This window comes from Primulina tabacum, chromosome 5 (genome assembly GCF_025594145.1).
Source record: "Primulina tabacum isolate GXHZ01 chromosome 5, ASM2559414v2, whole genome shotgun sequence".
Taxonomy (NCBI): domain Eukaryota; kingdom Viridiplantae; phylum Streptophyta; class Magnoliopsida; order Lamiales; family Gesneriaceae; genus Primulina; species Primulina tabacum.
The window spans coordinates 36,477,159-36,489,969 of NC_134554.1; the positions used below are offsets into that span (position 1 = coordinate 36,477,159).

The following is a 12,811-nucleotide window of genomic DNA, read 5'->3' on the forward strand; positions in this document are numbered from 1 at the left end:
CTCTTCCAAATAATTCGAAAAATCCATAAATCCAAACACAACATTAATGATTTTATTAATATTTACCAGTTCGAAGTTACATTGGATAGCTTTATTATGATCCAAACAATTCAAGGAAATGAAATCTTGAATCCAAACACAACATTCATAATTTTACGAACATTTACCAATTGAAAGTTACATTGGATAACTTTATTGTGATATGGTTGTAATTTTTCTTTAGTTGAGCATGCATATAACTAATTCTTATGCAAAAAGACGCCCGATAAAATTTATATTTATATATGTTCGAAAATTTTCCACAAATTTTTTTTTGTTATTCAGCCAAACCATACAAAAACAACATATAAAAACATTTAAAAAGCATCTCAACGTAGTCTTAAGCGTGTTGCCTGAAGAATTACAATAGATCAAAACTAAAAGAAAGAAAGAAAGAAAGAAAGAATTGAACGATATACAAGTGATGGGTATCTTGTTTAACCCAGAAATAATACATCCAGGCGACGTAGACAGGTTTTCACAGGTTCAGCTCAGAAAAATAACTTAGAACCATAGGTACTGCAGCATTCGAAAATGTAAATGGTAGAGCAAATATTGACTGAAACGATCATACATTAATGTCTGCACGCTTTGATCTTGCACTAGTGAGGTCCTGGGATGAGTTTGCCAACGTGAACTTTGGGATGCTGTAGTTGTCAGGTGTTGACATGGGCTGCTGGGGATAAAGCGTTGGAGGTGGCGTCAAGTTGCGCTGAGCAGGAAGGGGAGGAAGTATATTGTACTTGTGTGGATCGCCCATCAGGCTGAAATCAGCACAAGATAAAAGATAGAGACTTTCAAAATAACAACTCACAATATCCCATTCTAGTTGATGAGAATTCTAAAATTAATAATCTTTTTTTCCAACAAATACCTCAAAATAGAAAGATACATTTGTTTTGGGGGACTAAAGAACTTATCTACGTCATTTGAAAAAAAAAATGACAAAGATGAGAAATTAAGGTGTAAATTCATTAAATCCATGCAATGTCATGCAAGAGGTCATAATAAATTAAGGTGTAAATTCATTAAAATGTAGAATGGGTATTTAAAACCTTAAGCAATTAACATACAAGATGTAAACAATAAAACACCATGCAAATAAGTAATAATTTTGGGTCCAACATTTAAAATATTCAAAGGTGGATAACTCTCCATTCCAACAATTCCTAATTACAATTCATGGGGTATTCATTTCTCATTTTAATTATCTAATGGGTAGTAAATTTAAATGCAATAACATACCTCATTTCTACTCAACCTATTAGACAACAAAACCGTGTAAATGCAGTAGGAAATAAGGAACAAACCAACGGCAATAAGGGGATTAAGAAACAATTCAAAACCCTTCACCTCCTTCACTTGTAACTCTCATTTTAATGTATATTATGGACCCTTTAACACCATTATTAACATTCCTCTTCCTTACCTACATGTCATACATTCATATGCTCAAAAAAATCAGTAGGAAACATCTGAGAAAAATCGTGAATTAGCAGCAAGGAGGAGAGGGTAGGAACAACACTAGAGGAGGAAAAACAATTCATATCCATTCAACTTCTTGACTTGTAACCTCCAACTAAATGCACTTCAAGACTCCTTTATCATCCCCTGTAACCTTCATACTCATTACCTAGCAACCCTTCATCCATAATTTCGAAATTTACAGAAGAGAACAACAGCTAAAAATCGAGAATAACAGCACAAGAACAAGAAGGAATTCTCAACTCCGACTCCGTCGCTCGTAATTGTCGTATTGATTTGTTTTTGTCAAAACAAATTCCAGGCATGTATATGTTGTTCATTTTCTCTTCAATCAAGTCCTATAGATATTTTTAAACCATTATATAACCATGAATCAAGCTAAATCACGAAATTTACAGCAATCTTCCCAAGCAAAATCTGTACAGATTTTTATAAACTCTTTTGTTTCCAACTTCACGGTTTGAGATGTTTTGTTGATTACAGGGTGTTGCTTCGGTTCCAGGCTCACATGGCTGCTACTAGGCATGAATTAGAATGTGTTAGGGTGTTTTTGGTTAAATGGTTCAAGCCCATACACGCATAAACAAATAAATGACAGCAACTTTTCCCTTAAGTGCAGAATTGGAGTCAAGGTTTTATCATTTGGTTGTTTAGGGTGAGAGTTCAAATCATGGCTGTCCTAGGGACTGTAGCCACGGTTAGAACCCTTCCATATCATGTCTAGGACGTGACCAAGGTGTCCTTTCAAAGCTTGGTTCATGGTTCCATCAGATTTTTAAAGCAACAACACAAGCATCACTCGAAAAAAATTCTGTTTCTGGTTTGTGTGAGTAACTTCGGTTTTGAGGTGTTGGGATGGGCTGTGGCTGGCTTGTAGCCCATAGCCATGGTTCATACAACACTCCATCATGTCTAGATCGAGCTATGGTTGACCATACAGCCACTGGAACGAAATAAGACAACAAATTCATTCGAATACTACAGCACAGAATTTCTAGGTGCTCTCGGTTTGAGCTGTGCATTGTCCTAGGTATTGGCTCGGCTTGTGGTTGGCTTCTAGCCCTTAGCCATGGTCCAAGCCATGCCTTAGGATGTTGGTAAGAGTCTTTGGGTGGTGGTTCAAGCCCTTGGTCATTAAATTTCAGAATTTCCCCTCAAATACACAAGCTGCTCCTGCTGTAATTTGACAGCAACTTGCTGTTCGGTTCATGAGGTTGGTTTGAGTTCTTGGCTGGCTTTTAGCCCATGACCTTGGATTGGACAGTACCTCAATGAGTTAGGAAAGTCATGTTTTTGGCCGTTCGTGATTCGGTCGAGTTTAGAGGTCGTACGAGAATTTACGGTGAAAGGTGCCAAAATGACTCTCGAAAGAGTGTTTTATGTTTTTGGATTCCTTTCACCCATTTTCGTGTTTTACAGTTATTATGCATATTTTTCAGTATGTTTGGGGTATTTTTAATCATGGTTAAACGTCGGTTTAATGTTGGTTCGGGTTGGTACGAAGCCATGGTTAAAAATCAAGTTGTTGGTCCGAATCGTCTCGTTTTTGGTTCTATTGTTAAGATTTTATCAAGTTAAGATTTATTTCATGTGTCACATATTAGTAGTAAGTCGCAGCAAGACTGGGAACGATCCAACTCATCCGGTAAAAAAAAAATAAGGTTATAATTATATTACGTGCATAAAAATATAAAATGTTTATTTTTGAGATATATGCGATATGTCTTGTGGCCACCTTATGCTTATGGGTTTGGAAGTCAGTAGGAACAACCGAGGACCTCTCCGCCCGGTGACTTACGACCGGTTTATGATTATGTATGGGTACGGACATCCAGTCCAAGGGCTGCGGATTGATCTCTACCGCCCAGTATACTGTGGTTTAGTCTGATCAGGCGCTTATGTTATGTTATGGGCCCCTTGCTTAGAAACATTATCTCTACCAGAAAATTATGATATGACATGTCAGAGCTCTATTGAGCAAAGCTTTTACGTATGATTTTCAGATATGCACGTAGTTATCATTATTCATGATACGATTTTCACCGTACGCTTTACGATACTTTATTTTTACGTTGCATGCGATTTTATGATATATTTACTTGTTATTCACGATATATACATGTTGAGTCTTTAGACTCACTAAACTTGATTGTTGTAGGTATTGATGAGGTCGGGACCGCGGACGGAGACCAGTGAGCGATCTTGGGACAGCAGTAGTAAACCCGAGGATCTCATGATTTAATTTATGCACCTTTTATTATTCAAACTCAGTTTTAATACGTTGGACTATTTTAAGTTGATGTTTACGTTGGATTATTTTTAAATTGTTGGTTGAAAACGTTATTTGCTTCCGCTGTTAATTTAAAGTTAAAAATTAGTTACATGTTTATTTTAATTAAATGAGATACGATAATTATTTATTTAGAAAAATTTTAATAACTCCGCAAAATTATGATTACGAAATACGGGCCTTTACAATCTTAGTCAGAAAGAAGTGCACATCAGATGCAACTGATGCTCATCCAAGAGAGATCAAACATGAGAAGAAAACGATGATCAACCGAAATAATCTACATATAAATATCGACGAATAATAACGGAAAATTTAAAGTAAATTTAAAGTAAATTAAATAAACCACTGATTAACACATTCATAATCATCCATTGAACAATGAAAATCAAATTCAGAGATTTCTGCATGACATACCTTGAAGTTCTGTACGATTGGTCATTATCACTCGTAATTTCACCAGATTGTGTCAGTGGCCTGTTAACTTGAGCAGACCATGTAGTTGCACCAGGCAATTCATCTGAGAAGTACCTTCTCCTAATCAACTACAAAAATATAATTACTCAACAAGATAATAGATTCAAAGTAACGAAATAAGCATGATGTGTAGGAAAATAACGGACCATTCGAAAAAATTTCATCACCGCTTCCTTGTCATATCTAGCTTCTTTGGCAGCCTGTATTGACACCACAATTCTTTTATCATTAACTGGAAAAAGTTAACATATAAAATTTCTAACTTAAGTTATAAACTCAACATTCTCGACGCAAGATAATACCAGATCTCTCTCTCCATGAAGTTTACCAAAGACCAATTTAGATAAGAGAACACCTTTATCTTACCATAACTTTAGAAAACACTTTTCTCAGAATCAATAAAACATTAAAACCAGTTTTCACGATGGGATACAGCTATCAAAATTATATTTTTTTCCCTCTTTAAAAAGAAGCTGATAAAAGCCCACATGCCTTATTTTGGCTTCTGAAAAAGTGTTTTCATGTATGTCTTTTTAAAGAGCTTCGGTATACAGATGTCACTTATTAATTTGAAAAAATAATTACTAAAATAAAACGCGCTTCAGTTATATAGTTTTTCCATACAAATGCTCTTTTCCATATTAACTCGCACAAGGTATAAGGATGAATCACGGGTAAATACGAAACCTGTGGCATCTTGCCATAGCTAATGTGAACAACAATATTCAAATCTTGCAAGAGATGATGCAAGAAAGATATCATCCACCTACGTCATCAGAAACTTACTTCTAGATGACACATACAAGCATCAAAACTAAGAGATATCTTTAGAGCATATCTTGATCATTGGAATAGATTAGATATTATGGAATAGAGCACATAAACCAGATTAAAAAGAAAATAACGAGATTTACAAAAAGTAGATTTTATGCTAAGCCCTACTGAAGACATCGCTAGGTCATTTTCCTTTGAATATTCATAAGATCTAACGTCAAGCTTAATTCGTAGGAATGGGTTATATGGAATGAGCATCCCAACCATATTCCATTTCCCGTGACTAGTACACCTATAGGAACAAAGATGGGAGTCCCTATTCCCAATTTCATCCCAATTTCATGGGAGTTTTTAGGGAATGGTAATTCCATATCTCTCCCAATAGCCCTTTTTTCTTGACAAAATTAACCCCCAATTCATATTCATTCCAACTTAAAATCAAACCCTTTTTCCTCCCCACTCTTTATCACCCGTGATGAAAATAATAATTAAATGGTAATGGTAATAACAAAAATAAAACTACAATAAGAGCAGTGATAACTAAAACAACAACAACAGCAACAATAATAAAAATAATAATAATAAAAACAATAATTTCATGTCCTTTATGTGCATCATATGAAACTAGGGTTAGCAGACTAATAAGTTGTATTTCTTCAGTCTAGTTTGAAGTACACATTTTCAATCAAACCTACCGCTAGAAGGCCTCCATTGCCAGGGAAACTTTCAGTCAATGGAAGTTCCTCGCTTGGTGCAAGTAATCCCTGTTTTTCGACCCATTGGCGAGCTACATCAACAAGATTACCACTGCTCCCTCGTGTACCGTCTTTCGAAGCAATATCTGCTTTGTTACCAATAACAATGTAGGGAACAGGCAGACCACCAGGACCTCCAGAAGCCAAAGGAGCTGAAAATGTCCCACTTACTGCAATCTCAGTAGCCCACTTCTGCAAGCTAGTTTTTGTCCTCCTTTGCGAGAGATCATGAACGAACATGACACCTAAAATTTATTGTTCGAGCCCAAAAACAGAAAAGAAAATACAAAGATAAAAAGCTTAATAATATTACAATTAAAAGAAGATATGTAATTTCCAAGAAACTCCATGTATGAGGACAATGCGGTAAATACTTAAAATTGTAGCGTGGGAGCGTGAATTAGTAATCCATGCACAACGAGTAATCCAGTCTCGAATATATGAACAAATACATAGGAAACGAGTAAAGAAATAAAGCATTAGAACTGGAGTAGCTGCGGACGAAGAGGAACTGCACGTGAGAAGTCCATATCCAATATTTATCATCTTCAAAATGCTATTCAACAAATAAAAGGTCAGATCATTTACCATTGATTTGAGAATAGAACAGAGACCGGCAATCTTTGTATCTCTCATGTCCTGATATGTCCCAGAGCTCAATAAAAAAATCTCTCTCAGTGTCTCCTTTGATAATATTTGATGAGCTACCAGAACTTGCATAGGTAGTATGCTGCAAGAAAATAACACAAAAAACTGGAAACTTCATCCCACACTCTTAGCTATCAATACATGCAAAAGAAAATAGATGCCTTACCTTGACACCAACAGTACAGCCAATTGTTTGAGGTGGATGAGCAACAGAAGAACCTTTCAAAATCAGATGAACCAGAGAAGTTTTTCCCACACCTGAAGAATATCGCAATTAATGCAGAGTTGAACAGTACGTTCAAGTTTCAATAAAAAGTAGAACTAAAAGTCTAAAATAGACCATGATTTGATAACTAAGAGCAAGCACTTCTTAATATCCTAGATTCCAAAGGTCCGATATTCGAGAACTACACAACTACGGACAATGAAGAACACATAGCATGCTACAACCCTCAAAAGCAACCAGCAAGTAAAAATTCAAACATTAGGAACCCGACAAAGCAGATGCTACAACACTAAAAAGCAACCAGCAAGTAAAAATTCAAACATTCGGAACCTGGCAAAGCAGATACTTCAGGTATAAATCAATTTTAACAATCTTATGTTTAAGTTGAGAGGTCCATTTACTATCCATGTGTTTGTATAAAAACATTAATACTGAACTCAAAACACTCATCCAATCCAACACAAACATCATTCAAGAAATACTAAGTGATCATGCGTCTTACCATACATATTCAATTCCATACACCAAAATATAAAATTTAGTCTCTTGTTGAACTCTTTAACAGGATTATAATTGTCTAAATTGAATATCAAGCTATAATTTGAGGTTTTGTGTCCTCATTTCCAACTAAACGAAAGAATGAAAACAAGCCAGCTCTTAGAGTTCAAGTTCCATAATGAATCTGATGTTGATGGTATTTGATATACCCAAACTTCGGTTAACAAACTCAAGCATCTAATTTTCATTCACAACCATTAAGTTGTACACACAGATCACGGTGACAGTATCGGAATAACAATCACTAGACAATCAATTCAAGAAGATCTGAACTGGGTATAAACAAAAGATATTAAAGCATGAGCTGACACACACACACAGAATAAATAAGCACAGGATCCACATTTTAACTACCTGAATCTCCCACAACCAGCACTCGGACCTGCCCACATGGAGGTCCGCCAGTCTGCTCTATGTTCTCTCTTTCCTTTTCTCTCCAAAACATTTTTCAGCAGATCCCGAAACTAAAATTTCTTCACCAGAACAATCGCTGCATGCTCGTGTGCTGCCGCGTTCTTCCTTTTCTTTTTACAAATCTGGCAGCAGTGAGCCAGCCCACTTTTGGTTGATTTATATCCTTTCCCGACCTACAAGTTTCCCCACGTTCGATAATGGGTTTAAGATTGAAACAATCTCGGTAACAAAAATTGTCAAAACAAATCAAAAATCATGAAAAAATATTGAGATTTATACCCTTTCAAGACCAAAGATTTCTTGGAAAACAGCCCATAAACATTTCTCCACAGCTTCGTAATGTGGCGGCTCGACCGAGAATCAAAACCGAAGCAAAAATTCAAATCTTCTCCTCTGCTCTGTTCTCTTAGGGCCTGTTTGGTACGAACGATTGAAGTAGGTTTATGGGTTAATCACATGTTTGTATGGTTTTTGGGAGAAAAACAGATAACACTGGCCCGTGAATAAATCTCCGTGGAGTGGGGAAAATCCATCCCTTGAGGCTCAAGTATTATTAATCTCAATATGTACAGTTAATCTGACAGAACAAAAAAATTACCTTTTTAACCTTTGCCCTACCAATAAAACTCATCTCCTCTCATTTCTTCAATACAGCCGACCCAAAAAAAAAAAAAGAAAACGGAAGAGAGAAGAAATTGTGTCCAAGTTTTGCGATTCGTGTTTTGGTCGTCGGTGTGAAACAGAGATTTGATCTTATATTTGTTGAAGGTAAAAATCAGTTTCTTCGCCTGCCGTTTCGTCTTGGTAGTGAAAAACATATTTTTTAATTTCTTTTTCTTACTATTTTTGGTGTGAATGTCTTCCTTATAAAGTTTTGCCTTGAAATTTTGTTTCATTAACTGTACCTGAATCAAATACTATCGATATGCATTTTTTATTTGAAAATTATTTGAGATGCATAGTATTTGCTTAAATAAATACTTACGATAAACAAATGCCTTCAAACAAAATATGTTCTTATCACGGTTGTTGAGGGCTTTTATTCTTTCATCAAGATGAGAAATTGTGATATGATTTGAGCCATTTTCTGTATTTATGATGCTTGAACCGTTAATCCAAGAAAGAAATATTGTTTTAGTCATGTAAAGTCTTAAATTTCAGACCAAGAACACCATGTTGTTTCTGTGACTGAATTAACATTGTGTACTGCATTTTACTCTTTTATATTGTTGTACTAAAGCTTAATTTGTTGTCATTTCTTGAGATAAGATAGCAAGATGGACGTTAGACGTAGAAACATTATGCTTTTTGTGTTGCTGCATCAAATGTTGTGCCACTCTTTTCTGCTTTTATGTCTTTTAATACGACATCGGAATGGATTACGCGCAAAGCAACGTCGTGCCCCTCGTAGAAAATCAGGCTCGTACACCATGACAACACGAATTACTGCACAATTGAGCCATTTGCATAGGATTATCGAATTAGGTGATGTTCAATGTGTCGTAAACTTGAGAATGAATCGGAATGCATTTTCCCGATTGTGTTACTTGGTCAGTTTTACCATTGGAGGGTTGGTAGAATCGAGATACGTACGAATTGAAGAGAAAGTGGCCATGTTTCTGTCTATCTTGGGTCATCATAAGAAAAATCGAGTGATTGGTCATGATTATCGACGTAGTGGACATACCATCAGCACACATTTCCATGAAGTTATGCTCTCTATTCTCAAATTACATCCGATATTTCTAGTAAAACCTACCCCTGTGGATGATAATTGCAGTAACGAAAGTTGGAAATGGTTCAAGGTAATATATCGATTCTTTAATTTGTTTAACGCAAAATATGCTCTTTTAATGTTAGTTTATTTCTCTTTCAATTACAGTTGAGTGAAAATTTAAATCTGCATTTTAATTTGTTTTAGGGGTGTCTTGGTGCTTTGGATGGTACATTTATCACTGTACATGTACCAACAAGAGATAAGGCCAAGTATCGAACCAGAAAAGGTAATATTGCGGTTAATGTTTTGGGGGTTTGTGATCGCAATATGAACTTTATCTATGCGCTTACTGGGTGGGAGGGATCCGCAGCAGATGCTAGAGTTCTAAGAGATGCATTGACTCGCGATGATTCACTGAAAGTTCCCAGAGGTGATATAATCCCTATTTTTTATCTTCTGTGTTGCATTAGAATAATAAAAATTTTAGAACTAGGTTTCATAAATATTTGAACCATAATATGCCCTTGTAACACAGGTTGTTATTACCTATGTGACAATGGGTACGCAAATGTCGAGGGATTCTTAACTCCGTACAGGCGAGTTAGATATCATAGGAATGCTTGGGGAAATCGTGCACTTGGACCACAGAATTACAAGGAGCTTTTCAATTGGAGGCATTCTCAAGCTCGCAACGTTATTGAAAGAGCGTTTGGATTTTTGAAAAAGAGATGGGCTATCCTTCGTAGTCCATCATTCTACCCGCTGAAAACACAAAACAGAATTGTAATGGCTTGCATTCTATTACACAACTTCATTCGCTCACAGATGTCAACTGATCCTATGGAAGAAGTCGATGAGGATGTTGGTAGTCCAGGTCATGACGCCGATGATGATTTCATTACTAGTTTTGAGTCCTCCGGTGAATGGAATACTTGGAGAGAGAACTTTGCATTGTCAATGTGGAGCAACTAATAATTATTAATGGAATGTTGTATTTCAAACTTTAGTGATATTACTATGCAAGAAATATATTACTGTCTTTTGTGGATTCTTTTGTTACGTGCTTTAATTTGTGATTGAAATTTATTTCACATTATGTATTTATGCATCTAATACACGATAATTTTGTTATTATGTTTCCTTCAAATTGGTATGTCATGTGCTGATTTATTTTTAACATGGTTGACATAGCTCTTTTTATTAGCACGTGTTTAGGTTATGGACAGTGGCGCAACTGCAGGGAGTGTGGTTGGGAAAGGTATCAAAGCTGACAAAACGCGACGTACTTGGAGCGCACATGAAGAAGAAGTTTTAATTGAAGCCCTAAAAGACGTTATCAGTAAGGGATGGAAAAGTGAGAATGGATTCAAAGCTGGGTACTTAACTTTATTGGAGAATTATATGCGTGCAGCACTTCCAGGGACAAACTTACGTGGAAACCCACATATTAACTCCAAAATACATGTGTGGAAGAAAACACATGGTATTTTGTTGACTATATTAAGCAAAAGTGGAGTTGGGTGGAATGATACTGACAAAACCATTGAAGCTACGGACGAGACATGGGAAGCAATAATTAAGGTATTTTTTTATAATCAAACTCATTGATTTTAATAGTACCATGTATTTAATTTCGCCTTTACCTCTTGTAGGCAGACCCAAGCGCACGACCCATGAGATCGAAGCAGTGGAATCATTACCATGATTGGTGTGAAATTTTTGGAAATGATCGAGCAACAGGTGAACAAGCAGAGACCTTCGCAGCAGCTGTCCACGATGTCCTCAACATGAATTATGAGGTAATTCATGACACAGTTGCGTTCACAAATGATATATTTAATGCTGGGGAAGAGGGTGATGAGTCAGTATCTGTAACACACACCCATTCCTCGAAACCAAGTGTAGTAGTCACATCCAAGAATAAGAAACGTAAACCAGTGAATGCCGATGACAACGCTATAGTTGAAGCCATCAACCATCTCTCTGACATAACAAAAGACACAATGAAAGATTTGATCAAACAGCTAGCAACGGAGGAAAAGATAGCCAATGCTGACGAGAAGGTGTTGGATACGTTGCAGGGGATAACAGAGCTTGCAGAAGACGAGAAAGTACATGTTGCTGAGTTGTTGGTTGACAACCATGCCAAGTTGTCACTGTTCTTGCGCCTTGGTGACAAAGGCAAGCTAAGTTTAGCAAAGAGGCTTCTGGGTGGAGACTAATGGATTGGATTAGTGAAACTGTATTTTCGTTGGTAAGATGTATTTTTGGAAGTTTGGTATCTTTTTGGTTGGTAAGCCTAGCCAACAGGACAGTGTAATTGTTTATATGCCTTTTTGGATTCCTTATGTATGTAAGGCATGATATATTTTGAAATTTAGTATTTGTTTTGGTTGACTGCTATGGTGTAATTACTACTATGATAATTTTGATAATTGCTGATTTTAAGTGGATATGTTTGGGTCTGTAGGTGATGAATCGTAATATAATAACTGTGATGAAAGTTGTCTATGTGATGAAAATGTAATATAGGTGGATATGTTTTGTCAAACTGTAATATATGTGATGAAATTATGATATTAGGTGGATTTGTTTTGTCAAAGTTTTTGGTTTTGGGTTTCTAGGTGATGAAACTGTAATATACATATATATAATCCAACAATTGTAACCATAAAGTAAAGCATAGTTACATACATAACTGGCAACTTGCCTACGGAAACATTAACTTTATAACCGAAGAAGTCGTTTCGAAAACATGTGCAACGTTTCAGGAAGAAGTCGTTTAGAAAACATGTGCAACGTTTCATGAAGTTTGCTAGAAGAAAGAAGACAAACATCAAATAGCAAATGTATTGAAATCTTTAATGAACTTGATTCATATTTTGCAAAACACATTAAGTAAGCACATATAAGAACCATTTAGTTAAGCTACAGAGTAAATACCAGAGACAATACATATCTACTAGTCTTGGCCACTACAGGATCCACTGCAAATATATAGCTTAATACAACAGACAGAAGCTTCAAAAGGGTGGCAAACAAGACTTCAAAACATAGGGACCATAGAAAACTATTCATCCACTAGATTCATCCGAGGTTTTAATTATAATAACCGACAGTGGGTCATCGTAGATTAATTTGCGCTTCTTCTTGCCGCCTTTGAAACGAACACATGTACCATTGTTGTTGGTTTTCGTAGGCTCCGCAGGTGCTTGGGTGTTTGCCAACTTCATTTTCTTGTGACAGTTTGTGTTCATAGTACTTGGAGAGAATTCTTGTAGAACCCGTAAATCAGTCTACGTTAAGCCATGCATAATTCTAGATTTCTAAATTTAATTGACTTCATTGCATAATTATTTTAAATGCATTTCTTTGAAGTTAATTATTTTATTATTTCAGTTCAGTAGTTTGATTTTTAGCATTTCAGT

General features: G+C 36.0%; 2 protein-coding genes across 2 annotated transcripts; one reads left to right on the plus strand and one right to left on the minus strand.

Moving 5' to 3' along the window:
- Positions 1-332: 332 nt before the first annotated feature.
- On the minus strand, positions 333-8,106 carry LOC142547509 (small GTPase LIP1). Its single transcript, XM_075655843.1, has 8 exons — positions 7,946-8,106; positions 7,607-7,839; positions 6,635-6,726; positions 6,409-6,550; positions 5,761-6,065; positions 4,438-4,491; positions 4,232-4,359; positions 333-803 (listed from the first exon to the last, which is right to left on the minus strand). Exons 2-8 carry the CDS (start codon positions 7,695-7,697, stop codon positions 608-610), a joined length of 1,008 nt encoding a protein of 335 aa, XP_075511958.1. The 5' UTR covers positions 7,698-7,839; positions 7,946-8,106; the 3' UTR covers positions 333-607.
- Positions 8,107-10,408: 2,302 nt separating this feature from the next.
- Positions 10,409-11,770, plus strand: LOC142544982 (uncharacterized). The gene is made up of 2 exons (XM_075651977.1): positions 10,409-10,964; positions 11,036-11,770. The coding sequence occupies exons 1-2, from the start codon at positions 10,602-10,604 to the stop codon at positions 11,603-11,605; spliced, it is 933 nt and encodes a 310-aa protein (XP_075508092.1). The 5' UTR covers positions 10,409-10,601; the 3' UTR covers positions 11,606-11,770.
- The last annotated feature ends 1,041 nt before the right edge of the window (positions 11,771-12,811 follow it).

Excerpts from the sequence above, each read along its gene's own strand:
- LOC142547509 (XM_075655843.1), bottom strand. The coding sequence starts at position 7,697 with ATGTTTTGGAGAGAAAAGGAAAGAGAGAACATAGAGCAGACTGGCGGA. Across the intron at positions 6,551-6,634 it reads GCTGTACTGTTGGTGTCAAG|CATACTACCTATGCAAGTTC; the intron begins GTAAGGCATCTA and ends ATTTTCTTGCAG. Across the intron at positions 4,360-4,437 it reads TGATGAAATTTTTTCGAATG|TTGATTAGGAGAAGGTACTT; the intron begins GTCCGTTATTTT and ends ATATTTTTGTAG.
- LOC142544982 (XM_075651977.1), top strand. The coding sequence starts at position 10,602 with ATGGACAGTGGCGCAACTGCAGGGAGTGTGGTTGGGAAAGGTATCAAA. Across the intron at positions 10,965-11,035 it reads CATGGGAAGCAATAATTAAG|GCAGACCCAAGCGCACGACC; the intron begins GTATTTTTTTAT and ends TACCTCTTGTAG.